The sequence below is a fragment of the Dendrobium catenatum genome, unplaced genomic scaffold (genome assembly GCF_001605985.2).
Source record: "Dendrobium catenatum unplaced genomic scaffold, ASM160598v2 fragScaff_scaffold_1516, whole genome shotgun sequence".
Taxonomy (NCBI): Eukaryota; Viridiplantae; Streptophyta; class Magnoliopsida; order Asparagales; family Orchidaceae; genus Dendrobium; species Dendrobium catenatum.
The window spans coordinates 121,809-137,385 of record NW_021319978.1 but is presented as its reverse complement, the minus strand read 5'-3'; the positions used below and the strand labels follow the sequence as shown (position 1 = coordinate 137,385).

At 33.9% G+C, this 15,577-nt stretch overlaps 1 protein-coding gene across 1 annotated transcript in view; it reads right to left on the bottom strand.

The window, feature by feature from the left end:
• The window catches only part of LOC110114728 (lysine--tRNA ligase, chloroplastic/mitochondrial), a 71,837-nt gene that overhangs the window by 24,735 nt on the left and 31,525 nt on the right, over window positions 1–15,577 (bottom strand). Inside the window, exon 11 of the mRNA XM_020847707.2 lies at window positions 13,588–13,682. Within this exon, the coding sequence (XP_020703366.1) occupies window positions 13,588–13,682 (95 nt within the window). The remainder of the gene's footprint in view (window positions 1–13,587; window positions 13,683–15,577) is intronic.

Below are 15,577 nucleotides of genomic sequence, written 5' to 3'. Positions count from 1 at the left end.
GCAAGATCGTGCGAATGACGTGGAGAGAAACGACGGGTCGTGCGAAGGATGGAGAGCACGATGATGTTCGTGGCCGGACAGGTACATGCGATCATCTATTTTTTTTTATTTCATTGCAGGTCAACAGTTAAATATAAATTAATTATTCTTAATTAATGATAATCACAATTAATTTTGAATAACTAGGTTAATTATAATTAATTGATTATCAATTTTAATTAACTATCATTAATTACAATTAATTATATTAAAAAGAAAAAGAGCTTCACTTTCCTCATCTCGTATAACCTTTTAATCCTAAAAACTCCGAGAACCTGCTTTCGACCCTTGCAACGCGACAAAACGATCACTTATACACGCTTTTCTTAGCGTGATGGGAAGAAATTCTTCGCGGTGCTCTCGACGAATCAGGTGATCACCAAAAATCCCTTTTTCGGAGTTCGTGGCATACCGAAAAATTGTCTATACACGCTTTTCTTAGCGTGGTGGGATGAGAACCCGGTGCTATGCGTACTACAAAGTGGGGATACCTATAAGTACCCGCTTGTGAGAAAACAATTGCTTTTCTTTTGGAACAGATACCGAAGAAAAGCAGGGGACTTATACTTGAACTTGTGGACAAAATGCAAATGACTAATTTTGAACTTAATTAAAATAAAATTGAAATGAGAACATAATTTGAACTCAAGTAAGGACTTGAAATGGACCAAAGAAGACTTGAAATAAACTTGAGCTTGGGTGAACTTTACAGAACTAAGCTCACGATGACATGGAACTTGAAATGAACTCAAATTCAAAGTCGGATTCAAACCAGGACTCAAATTTTGATTTGAATTGAAAATTAAATAATTTGAACATGATTTGAAAGATTTAGACTCAAGTACAGATTTGATTTGAGTCTACAATGAACTCAAACTTGAGCCTCAACAAACCATGTCTTGAATATAAAATCAAACTTAAATCAAGCTTGAGCAAATGATGATGAACTAGACCCTCGATTAAGAGATACATTATCAAGATGCAAACATCAAAATCAAATGATAACTTTGATTTCTCAAATACATTCAAGTAAACATTGAGATTTAAATATATATTCATGGTGGACAAGGAAGCTACTACATCCTTATCACCAACAAGTCACCATCTCCAAGAAGAAACATCAAAGAAAAAAGATCAAATGCAAGTAAACAATAACTAGTAGTGGACAATGATGTTGCAAATACAACTTGCTCACAAGCAATGGTGAAATTGAAGAAAGGTGTGACATGATTATAAGTCATGACATGAAACTCTAGAACGATGACATTTGGCTTGAAACATCCATCTCATATTATGCTTACAAATGAGCATATGATCGTAATAAGTAGTGCCAGTATTGGTAATATGTGAGGAGCATAATCTATCCAACAACCAATGCTAGCACATGTACAAATGAATACATTGGTTCTCTACGACATAGGGATAACGCACAGTGAATGTGATATGACCCTGCAGTTCACATGTAAACAAGAATCACGAATCCAATACATATATGAGTACCTATGAACAACTGAATGAGCATCCACAAGCAATTGTAGAGATTTGTCATATACATAGTAGTTTACCTACAACATGCGAAGGGTACGACATGTACACAAGTGAAGCAAAAGAGTCATAAAGAAGATAGTTTCTTTATTGCTAATGCCGAACGACAAATAAATTAGCACAATAATTTACGAGAAATAATGATAATGAATACAACCTACATACAGTGAATTCGTTAAGAGGCAAGGATGAAGGAATATAATAATATCTTTATCATCAATGGTGATTGAACCCCAAGAAAAGACATGTCAATCCCCTACAGGTAGAAGAGTTCAATAACACTACAAGAGACCTGTCCCATGCTCAGCATGTAAGATGTAGCCAAAGGGATTCGAGATACAGTGGAAGTAACAACATGATACATCTGGATGTATTCAAGCAGGTGTCAACATACATTGTATTGCGCCTACCGAAGTTAACGATCAATGTATGACAGATGTGCTGTTAAAGATTAATACGAAGTATGGTGGCCTAAGTTCACAACTACAAATTGAGAATATATCCACTATTCCGACCATATCAAGGGTTGCAACAATTATTTTAGTAATGATTATCACGTACAATTCTCCTATGCAATGCGAGGTGCCATCAATCACTACAATGTCTACTCACAGGTAGAAGTAGATGGTTTGCAGCACATTTAAATACCTACGAACCATCGTAGGAAGCCTCTCATGTAAAGTATTATCTACGAGCCATCATAAAAGTTTGTGATGAATGCAATATCTACAAGCAAAAGCAGGAGATTCGTTAGTGCACTACAATCCACCTGCAGAAAGAAACAAGTGGTGCACGACAGTCTACCTTTACAAAGCAGCAAACAACTGATCCAAAAGCTGCTACAACATGCCACCGGATCCACAACACTCATACAAGTTGACAGAAGGCGTGTTCAAACCCTCAAATAGAATGTTGTGCGCATTCAAATGGCAGTTAGCTACATAATTAAACTATCTCAAAATACCCAAGCACATGCATTGTAGTTTGTACACACATAGGTTCACTAAAAAGAGATTTATAATCAAGAACTCGCATGGGCCCCGACAAGCGTGTTATTAGTACACACGTAATGTCTAGGGATGATACGCGGGTCAACAAATTTAAGCCCGATCCTCCTAAGCAGGTAAAAAGGAGTCGACAGGGTTTAATTATAAAATGCCCTCAAACACCCGCATGGGCCTCGGCGAGCGTGTTATGGGTACACACGTGACGTCTAGAGATGTTGTGCGGGTTAATAAGTGAATTCATGTTTGAACATGATCCTTATATGCGGATCAGTAGAAGTCGACAGAGTTCGAACCATCAAATGAATATACAGCTGTAGCAATCGATATATTTATTTTCATACATTCATATTAGGCCTTCAAGGCCTATAATCAATAGAATTCACTAATAAAGGCATAAAGACTACGAAACTCGATCCTCTGTCCGCAAATTAATAGTCGACAGGTTTCAATCAACAAAGAAAAATAACCCCTTTCACCCCGATGATAGCCGCGTTGAATGTTTATCTCAACCGGAGGGGTGACTCAAACACTTTCCAATGCCACCCAAAATCCAAAAATCCTGAAAAATCATCAAAGTCTAAGATATTTAAATTTGAAATCAACCATCAAATCATTTAAAGTAAAATCCATCTACCCTCCGTAACAATTTGCCGAGACGGACAAATTAAAATTTACTTCAACTCACATGGAGCTACTGCTTAGTCGAAAATATCACTATGATCCATTCTCAAACAATCTCCTGCTATTAAGGACGTGGTACGTATCCTCTAACAGGTGATTTTGCCACCAAATGACACTGCAGGATAAATGGTTATGACCCGGGGCCCTCTGGACCGAGTGATTTTGCAGCCAATGGCACCACGAAATACCGGTTATGACCAGAACCAATACGCCCCTTAGTGGCAGCAAATCCTTGAGATATAAATCAATAGGGTATGATCGATAGGGTACAAAGCCCTCTGTTAGCTAAGGTGGATTCAAATGTATCCCTTAGGCAAATATTCAACCCAAGTCTACAAGGTTCCCTTGGACGAAGCAACCCATGGCTGCTGACAAGTATCCTTCTGTCAGGTTGGGTTGACTACCTCCTCTAACTAAGCAGACCAAGGATCACGATGGCCTGGGACGACGCAACCATGGAATCTTGATCGGGTCTATCATCCATTCACCCACATCAGCTTTAAGTGCAAGATGGTGAAATTTCCAATTTTAAATATCAAACATTTTCAATTTCCACATACTTATACCCATGATGCTACTATATGCCAGATACTACGTATATGATCGACGACTAGCCTTAATCGAAAGTTCTCTCTTGTGATCGGGAGGGGTAATTAACTATAGGGGCTTACGCCTATAGGAAACGAGAACTCAGATCATAAAGTCCTCGCAAAATGAGGACGAAATCTCTGGGTAGCGTCTAATCTACAAACCCATCTGCCTTCCAAAATTTACCCTGAAACTTAATCCGTTAAAACTGCCTCACCAAAGAAAAGCAACCGTCAGGCGGAGGTCGGGGGCCGAATTTTTGGAGCCCACAACAACATCTCAATACAACTATTTAAAAATTAAGGCAAAGACATCAGCTAGACACAAATCTTTAAATATTTCAAAGCCCTGGCTTGACAAATTTAATAGACGGTAGATTATACATGTATGATCACAACTCTCCTCACAATCTAAAAAGGTTATACCCAACACATGAAGCTCCCATTAATATAGAATCTAAGGACAGGTTGATGTTCGAAACATAAAACACTATCTTGCTCCCTATCATTTCTATAACTCAAATATCAGACTTCCATGTTACAAAAGAGGCAAATTAATCATTTCTCTGGGCCCACTTTCTAGTTTCATGATGTTCTAGGACTTCTAAATAAAACAAGACAAATAATAGACATCATTTAAAGCTTCATAATGCAGATGTAATGCATGTCCAACACAAGTTCATGATATACTAAGAAGTGTCCAAGAGAAGCCCTAAAACTCCAAAGGATTTTTTTTTTTTTTCATCAAAATTAAAAACAAGAAACAAAATGGTTTCTGGCAGATTAACAAGGCATCCTACACACAAAATACCATTCAACAAGTCCATGTGCATGAACGCTTCAAACTAATGATATTATGTTCGGGTAGAAAGACTCCCTTTCCTTCTTATGAGCGTTCAGAGCATCTCTGTAAAAGTTTTGACAATTAAAAGCTTTTTTACTAAGTAACATTATTTTATATATCAAGCATTTTGCCTCTATGAGAATTTTAGATATGATGAGTATCAAATCTGACCTTAGAAGAAGGTCAAGGAATATAAGCTCCAAAAATAGTAATACGAGAGGAAGGCCAACAAAAGGCATTACTAATTACAGGGGATAATTTAAGTTTTCAAATATTGTACAGTATGATTAGTTCAAAATTCATTTTTTAAAATTCTCACTATATTTATGTCGCGGCTATGATTTCTCAAATCGTACAGTATGATCTACATCATACAATATGATTAGTACATTAACATTAATGATTCAATTAGTTGTTAGCCTTCTTTTTCATATAACTGATCGTACAGTATGATTGTAATCGTATGGTGCGATTAGTTTAAAAAATTTACTTCTTAAATTTTCCTCACACCCCCTTATGTGTGCATGGTTACCAATTTTTGCATACACCCTTACATGGCCAAAACTTAAGAAATAGAAAATATAAGAAAGTTAAGATTACAGACTTTTTTTAGTGATATCCTATTCTACCCAAACTTGAGTCTTCAGTAATCTTGAGCGGTGTATGTTGTACATGAAATATTAGTGTGCACAAACAAAAATAATATCCAATATATATCTGCTAGGATAATTAAAAAAAATTCAATCAATAATATTTGTTATCATCAAAATAACAAGCTAGAGATCCTAGATTGCAACATGGCCAACATTCTGCACAATAGAGAAATGTAGGTATCACCACCATCATATAGAATTATTCCTTTAAGTTTGCAGGTACACTTCTATCACACAACATGCTTGATGCATTCTTCCACTTCAACCATCCAACTTAAATTCTACTAATAATATTCCAATAAATTTCACCATTGCTTTGAACGATAGAACCAAGATATTTAAAATATGTACTCTTTTTAATGATTTGATTACCCAAAGTCATAATCTCCCCACTAGATATATTACTATTAAAATTATGCTCCATGTATTCGATTTTAGATCTATTCAAATGAAAATTTTTAGACTCTAAGGTTGACCTCCAAAAATTAACTTTTCATTCAACTCCCTCTGTAGTCTTACCAACCAATAGTATATCATTAGCAAAAAGCATACACTAGAGCAAATCCTTTTGCAAATGTCTAGTTAAAACATCCTTAATTAGTAAAGCAAAAAAGAAATGGGGCTTAACGCTGATCCATAATGTAATCCAATAGAAATTGAAAAATACTTGGTCAAACCACCTTGTGAAATACACACACTATAAAATCATTAAAAAAAAATTAAAAATCAAAAGTTTTCATACCTCCCACACCTCTCTTAGGAGCTATAGCACAACTTCATGGGATGCCTGCTAGCGCTGTCTCTTAAACATCCATGCCATTTTTATCTTTTTCACAAATGCTCACAGCTCCCCTCATCCTCTCTCAGAAACCCTTACGCATGACACGCTTTTACCCACTGCTCATCAAAACCGCTGCCTCCTCACTCATGCAGCTCCCCACCAACTTATCAAACAACCTCCACTCTCTTACACAACCAGTCTACCTCTCTGATAGCCCACAATCCGCTTCTTTCCTACACCTGTTGACAGCTGAAACCCAATCTTGTTGGCACATTTCACCTTCAAGCTGTCCGAAAATCCCAACATCAGTAATGACTCTCCAATCACCCGAACTTGCACGCAACTAGCAATTTCTAAACTTGTCTTCACCAATCTCTCCAACCACTCCAAACCTCACAAGTAAAATCTTTCAAACTTCAACCAAGATGATGATCTTATTTCAAACACCTAAGAGTGACTCCCATAACCATGGACTAAAAGTGAAATAGAATGACAAATGGGAGCTTATATTTACAGGCTAAAAAAAATTCACTCTAGGGTCCACTGAAAAAATACTGACTGATTGCAAAAAAAAGCCTATAGGTCTTTATAGAAAGCAATAGATTCTAATTTGCAACTATCAAAAACAGATCTAAAAACACATGAGTGCAAGTAGATAAAATGAGAACAATAATGACTTTGAAATGAAAAGTTGAGGGCATTTTAACACAGATACATTCATAAAAACAATTGAATATGCACAATTTAAAAATAATGTGTGAAATCACAAGGAAAAATTAGTTAATTGTTATGCTTTCTAAACCATGCAACACTTTGAAAAGCATGTACTTTCTAAAGCACATAAATTATCAAAAAGTAATTTCTCTAATGCATCCTTCGACAACACTTTTGCTACTCGAAAATAAAAATTATGATTATTTCAAATACTATGTGCCTTAAGAGAAAAAAACTAATTTCAAATTATGTTCCACAATGTACATGACTGCTTTGAAACATTCAATTATTATAAAAACACTCTCATCTGAATACATTGTGTTAATGTTAGGATGTTTTTTTAAAACAACACGTTGTATGGCATGAATATAGCGACACGTGTGCAAGGACCACTGTATCGACGCTCGAATGCAATGTTAAAAAGGCAAGGGTTCCCACATCATGGACGAATGTGGGCAAATAAGCTAATCCATGAAACTAAAATTAGTATATGAACATATAATATAGGTTCTCTTATAGGCAAATTAATGAAATTAATAGATATTATGATTCATAGGAAGATAAATATTCTATGCATTCAAGAAATTAAATGGGTTAAAGTAAAGGCTAAGGAGGTTGATAGTTTAGGAATTAAAATATGGTATTTTGGTAGAAGTCATACTAAAGATAGTATGGGTGTGATTATAGATAAAAGTTTGAAGGATAATATCGTAAATATTAATAGAATTGGAGATGGAATTATAGCTTTAAAGATTATTGCTGATGCAAAAATTATTAATATTATAAGCGCTTATGCTCCTCAAACAAGTTTGAATATGTGTTCAAAATTAAAATTTTAAAATAAACTAGAAGAATTAATACAAAAGATACCTCTTGAAGAAATAGTTTTTATTGGAGAAGGTTTAAATGGACATGTTGATATGTTGATAGAGAGATATAATTTTAAAAGCATTCATTATAGCTATGACTTTGGAGCGACTAATGAAGATAGTAAGACAACATTAGATTTTTCTTTAGCTAATGATTTTATGATTGCTAATATCTCATTTAAAAAAAAAAAAAGATGAGCATCTAATCACTTATAAGAATGGGTATTGTAAAACTCAAATTGGCTATTTTCTCATAAGAAAAATAGATCATCTAGATTTCAAATATTATAAAGTTATTCCAAGTGAAAGTTTATGTCCAACATCACTTATTAGTTTTGGACTTTAAGATGAAATGACAGAAAATAAAAAATATAGTAAATCATTGTTCTAGGATTAGATGAGGGTATTTAAAAAATATTTTTGAGAGTAAAATTCTAGATTTTAAGATTTTGTCTGTACATCAGAAAGCTAATATTATGTGAGAAAAAGTAGTTAATGATATTAAAAATGTTGTATAAGATATTCATGGAGTAGGAAAGGAAAAAATTACTAATAGTAAAAATAGTTGAAGGTGGAATAAAAATATGCAAGAAAAGATAAAAAATAAAAAGATTTGTTATAAAAATTAGTTTAGATGTAAAAATTCTGATAATTGGGAAAGATATAAAGGGGCCCATAAGAAGTCTACAAAAGCAATATATGATGTAGAGATTTTAGCTTTTAATAATTTATATAATAGATTATATACTAAGGTGGACTAAATATATATGTAAAAGTTTACTAAACAAAGAGATTGGAGTAGTAAGAATTTAGTTCAAGTGAAGCATATTATGGATGAAGATCAAAAATTGTTTTTATTCGGAGAGGATATTCAACAAAGGTAGATGAGATATTTTGCTAAACTTTTCAATAAAGATTATGAGAATGTGATTGACATCATGGTTTAAAATTGCGCAATATGAGGCTCGCCTTGAGGCCCGCCTTTACGCAATTCCAGTAAAAAATGCCTCGATGCTTACGCCCCGAGTTTTTGTTATGAGGCTTGCGCCTCGACTCGGTTGAGGCCCGCCTCACCTCACTGGAATGAGGCTTACGCCTCACGCTATATATATTAAAACTTACATAAATCTTGAAGTAAATGCCCGACATTGGACTCTATAGGAGAGGAGGAAGGGGAGAGAGCAGTTCATCATAATGATGATTCAAATGACCAATAGAGACATGGAAATGCTTAGGAGATGAAGGAATTTATAGGATTATTAAACTTTTAAATATTTTTTTTTAGACTAAAAAGATGTCAGATGAGTGAAGAATGAGTGTGTTGATTCCTATTTTTAAGAATAAAGGTGATGCACAAATTTGTGCGTATTATAGAGGAATCGAGTTAATGACTCACACTTTAAAATTATGGGAGAGAGTTATGGAGAATAGATTGTGGCGTGAAAGTAATGTTTCTAAAAATTAATTTGGATTCATGTCAAGTAGGTCTACTATGGAAGCTATTGAGAGGTTTGATGGAGAAGTATAGAGAGAATAAGGAGGATCTACATATGATTTTTATTAATTTGGCGAATGTATATGATAAAGTTTCAAAAGAAGTGCTATGGAGAGTTCTACATAAGAAAGGGGTTAAAAATGCTTATATTCAAGTCATTAAGGATATGCATGCAGGAGTTATTACATGTGTTCAAATATAAGGTGGTTTGACCAAGTATTTTCATATTTCAGTTGGATTACATCAATGATCAGCCTTAAGCCCATATTTTTTTTGCTTTAATCATGGATGTTCTCACTAGACATTTGCAAGAGGTTGTACCCTGGTGCATGCTTTTTGCTGATGTTATTCTTCTTGTTGATATGACTAAAGAGGGAGTTGAAGGTAAACATGAATTATGGAGGTCAAACTTCGAGTCTAAAGGCTTTCGTTTGAGTATATCTAAAATTGAATGTATGGAGTGTAATTTTAGTAGTAATAGTTCCAGTGGGGGATTGTGAATTTGGGTGATCAAGGTATTAATAAGAGTACACGTTTTAGATATTTTGGGTCTATTGTTCAAAGTGATGGTGAAAAAGATGGGGATATTATTAGTATAATCAAGTTGGATGGTTGAAATAGAAGAATTCATCGGCTTGTTGTGTGATAGAAAAGCCCCCCTCCAACTTAAGGGAATATTCAATAAGATGGTAGTAAGACCAGCAATGTTTTATGGTGTAGATAGTTGAACATAAAAAGAGAAGCATAATATTAAGTTAAGTGTTGCAAAGATGAGGATGCTTAGGTGGATAAGTGACATTATTATTAGAGATAGGATATGAAATGAGCATATACGTGAAAAGGTTGGAGTAGCTCCAGTGGAAGATAAGATTAGAGAGTCGCCTAAGATGGTTTGGTCACATAAAACAACGGCTTTTCGATGACACGGTTAGGAAAGTAGATGTATTAGATTTGACTTATATTAAGAAAGGTAGAAGTAGACCTAAAAAGAATTGGTTATAAAATATTAGTAATGACAATTTTATTAGATTTAGATGAGAATTTGACTCTTAATAAAACGCAATGGAGAAAAAGAATTCATGTAGCTGACCCCACATAGTCGGATAAAGGTCAATTGTTATTGTTGTTGTTGTCTCTCATCTGAATATAAATTTGTCGAATGAACACGTGTTCTCGATTCCATCATCCTGTCTATAAGGAAAAATCGTTAAGTTTAGCTCTTTTAATCTGATCCCCCACATTCCAAAGGCTGGAGTTAGAAAAACTTTTGGCCCTAATTAACTTTTACATGAAGACTTCAAAGAAGTTGCAATTAAAAGAATGATTTTTAATTCAATTTCTCAATTTAATCAAGCAAACAAGCATTATTATAAACTTGGAATCTGATATTCAACTGTGAGATTCACTAAATCATATTGGTTTACCTTTGCTTAAGGCTTATAATAAAGCCTCTCACAATAAAAATTAATATCAAAATGAATACTCTTAGGCTCACCACACCAATATGGCATGTCAAACTTTTCAGATGTAATCATCTACAAACAAGGGGGAGCAAGTAGACAGTCAACAATGTTTAAAGCAACAAATTTCAATCAAATACACACATCAATTGCACATTGTAATCGAAGTTTACTTACAAAATCAAGCTCTAATGTTGCAAAAATAAATAATTCAAGAAACTTTTCCCGAAATGATGGATGCCCTCGTACCTCCAATCAACAATCCATACTTGAAAAATTATTATACATAATTGTTGGCTCCGAAAATTCACATCCCGGCCTCTTCACGGCCCCTTTCTTTTTTGTTGACGGCGAGGAGAGTTTTAACGAGTTTAGGTTCCATGGTAAATTTTCAGAAGGCATATTGGGTTTTAGATAAGACACTAACCAAAGATTTCGCCCTTATTTTGTGAAGAATTTATGATCCGACTTCTAGTTTCCTATAGGCGCAAGCACCTATAGTTAATTACCCCTCCCAATAATGAGAGAGAACTTTCGATCAAAGCTAGTCATTGAACATATGTGTAGTATCCAGCAGATAGTAGCAGCATAATTAGATCTTGAAAAGGTTGGAATAGCTCTAGTGGCAAATAAGATTAGAGAGAGACATCTTATATGGTTTGGCCATATAAAACATCGGCCATTCGATAACCCGATTAAGAGAGTAAATGTATTAGATTTGGCTTATGTTAAGAAAATAGAGGTAAACCTAAAAAGACTTGGTTAGAAAATATTATAAATTGTGTTTTTTATTAGATGTAAATGAGAATCTAGCTTGTAACAGAACACAATGAAGAAAAATAATTTATGCAACCAACCCCATGTAGTGGGATAAAAGCTTGTTGTTGCCATTGTTGATCTTGTTCTTATTATATTTAGGCATCAAGATATTGAATACATTATTTTATACCAAAGAAATTATTTGAAAGTTCTGATAATTAGATCTTAAAATAGATAAATATTCAAAAGAAGTTAAATAGTAGGCATGTCTAATGGATTGAGTTTAGGATTACTTACATCCTGAAACATATATACAAATAAGCAGCATTATCCTAAGTTTTCTTACTATTAAACTCTATATGCATTCATATGACTAGCTTTGTTAGCATATGAGATGGGTACAAGACATCCTAACTTTCACTTCATATATCACAATCAAAAGAATATGTCATATGTTCCTTCACGTACTTTCATGATTTTGATATGGATATCCTCATAAAGGCAATAAGCATTGCTTTCGCAGGATAACAGGCCTCTGTTCATGATATTAATGTTTGCAAAAATGTATGCTGGTGGCATGGAAGATTACATTGGTTAGGATAAGACTATATATTTGTTTGTGTGCAACTTTTACTGACCTTCATTAAGAAAGGATATTGCTAGGATTGTGATTCAACATTATGCATGCCATGAGAAAAATAGTTAAACATTTTTGTACATACACTTGGCTTATCACTTCGACTTTTAGGGTTGTTTTCTATATAGATTTTGTATTGGGGTAATAAAGGATTCTTTGTGATCAGGATATTATAATATTGGCTATGGATAAGTTTTCGAAAATTACTCAATTCGTTTAATGCACTCATACTATTGTTGCATATTATGTACCAACACTTTCTTTAAAAAAAAAAAAGTTGGGTAACATGGACTAACCAAGAACATATTATCTTATAAAGATGTCAATTTTGTTTCTTATTTCTAGAAAATCTTAAGGAAATTGAGGTACAACCCATACATTTTCATGATTCTTTCACCATCGAACAAATAATAAGACTGCAATAGTAAATAGAAACCTTGGTAATCTATTAAGATGTCTGGTTGCAAAAGGTTTAGGTCATTGGGATGTACATTTTCCTTCAACATGCAATAGCACTATATGCAAATCTATGGTCATAACACCATCTAAAATTGTTCAAAGCCTGAAACCTAGAAAGCTTATAGATCTTATCAATTTTTTGCTTCATGCTTATTATGATTTTGTCACATCATACGTACATCATATATATGATTTATATGAAAAGGTTAGAAAGTATATTGAATCGCATAATAAGAAATAGTGTGAAGCTTTTTAAGAGAAGTACTCAAAAGTAAAATGAAGGTAACTTTGTCATGATTCATATAAATCCAGAACGCTTCATAAAAGCACACATAGGAAATTGCATGCAAGGGCCTATTATCCTTACAGTATTAATAAAAAAATCAAATCAAAAGCTTATGCATTATATTTACGTCCTAATATATTTATTAAGCATATTTTCAACATTGAAGATATATGTTCTTATGTGCAATATTTGAGTGTCATATCCCACCATTCCATCTTTCCCTGCCTATATTAAAACCATCATTTAAGAAGAAGTGATACTTGGGAATTTTTTTTTTTTTTAACACAAATTTCTAGTCAAGTGAGAAGGCAAACTTTATTCATATGATATTTTATTGACCAAGGAGGAACTGCAAAAACTAGTCACTTAACCTTTGGATAACTATTCATGTGATGGGTTTTATTTCCAAAATGGGTCAAAATCATCCATAGCAGGAGTATCTTGTTCTCCTATTATGTATGGCCATCACATTATCTTTATAGAGGCTTAATGAGCCAAACCAATATACTCCAATCTTTCAAACTATGCTATGCATAAGGCTGGGCCAATGGTTGAAGGCCCCGTTTGTATATAGAAACTGCATAGACAAGTTTTTTCATTTTCTAAGCAAGGAGCTGGTAAAAAGTAATAAGGGAAGAGTCAACGGCATGTGGAGATAATACAATTTTCTAGAAGAGCAAAAGAACCAGTAAAACACTACAAAGTATTACAGCAGGAACTAGATTCACAAACCAAAAGCATATTTTTTATGAATCATTCAAAAATACATACCATCGGTGTGGTTTAGCTAGTGGTGATATTTCAACTGGATAGTCGAGAACAAATGTTGGTTGCAGAAGCTTTGGCTCAACAATCATCTCAAAAACCTGAATAACTTCTAAACTGTTAAATGAACAAAAAAAAAAAACAAGTGATCACACAAGCATTCACTCATATGAAAACCAGAAGGTTGCATTTTTAGCCTAAAACATGTTGAGTTATAAATAAATTCTAACCCAGCGAAAAATTCATCCTAGATGTTTCCTATAAAAAAAATGTCTAGATAACAACAGCAACAACAACAACAACAACATCAACATCAAGCCTTTGTCCCACTACGTGGGTTCGGCTACATGAATCCTTTTTTGCCATTGTATCCAGTTAAAAGTCAAATTATCATTTAAATCTAATAAATAAAGATCATTTTTAATATTTCTAACTAAGTCTTTTTAGTTATACCTCTACCTTTCTTAATATAAATCTAATCTAATACCTCAACTTTCCTAGGCGGGTCATCGAAAGGCCTCCGTTTAATGTGACCAAACCATCTAAGGCGACTCTCTCTAATCTTATCTTCCACTAGAGCTACTCCAACCTTTTCACGTATATGCTCATTTCATATCCTATCTCTATGGGTCAAGCCACTCATCCAACTAAGCATCCTCATCTCTGCAACACTTAACTTAGTATTATGCTTCTCTTTTAATGGCCAACATTCGGCACCATAAAGCATTGCAGGTCTCACCACCATCTTATAAAATTTTCCTTAAGTTTGAGGGGGACTTTTCTATCGCACAATAAGCTCGATGCATTCCTCCACTTCAACCATCCAACTTGAATTTTGTTGATAATATCCCCATTTATTTCACCATCACTCCGAACAATAGATCCAAGATATCTAAAACGTGTACTCTTATTAATGGCTTGATCGCCCAAAGTCACAATCCCCTCACTAGGTCTATAGCTACTAAAATTACACTCTATATATTCAATTTTAGATCTACTCAAGCGAAACCCTTTAGACTCTAAGGTTGACCTCCATAATTCAAGTTTACCTTCAACTCTCTCTCTAGTCTTATCAATGAGAAGAATATCATCAGCAAAAACCACACACCAAGGTAAATCCTCTTGCAAATGTTTAGTGAGAACATCCATGACTAAAGCAAAAAAGATATGGACTTAAGGCTGATCCTTGATGTAATCCAACCGAAATAGGAAAATACTTGGTCAAACCACCTTGTGTTTGAACACAAGTAATAGCTCTTGCATACATATCTTTAATGATTTGAATATAAGCGTTCTTAACTCATTTCTTTTCAAGAACTCTCCATAGCACCTCTCTTGGAACTTTATCATATGCTTTCTCTAAATCAATAAATATCATATGTAGATCCTCCTTATTCTCTCTATATTTCTCCATCATACCTCTCAATCTATGATGCACGGACACGGACACGGCGACACGGACACGACACGACACGGACACGGGACACGGGACACGGGACACGGCTTTTTTTGAAAATATAGGACACGGGTACGACGCGGACACGGCAATACATTTTTTTATATAGTATATATATATTAATGTAATATCATATTAAAAATGATAAAGAATAATAAATGAATGACATGATAACTTGTCTAGCTTATAATATAAAATATTTAGTACAAAATATATAGTATAACCACAAAAATATAAGCCAATAATCACTTACTACAACATCAAGCATTCAAGCTTCAACTACTAGGATTAGCTTTAGAGGTTTGTTTTTGGCTTTCAATATCATCATCATTGAATATCACTACTTTCAACTCTAGTTCAACAAAAGAAAGATTTGTAATTGTGCAAAAGGAAAGGAGATGAAAATACCTTCACTGCCAAAGAGAAATGAAAATGAGAATATTCGATGAATGGGTATTAAATGCAGACGTTGATTTGATGTTGTGGATATGAAATAAGAAATTTAGTTTAAATCTTACCAAATATAAGAAATTATATTTA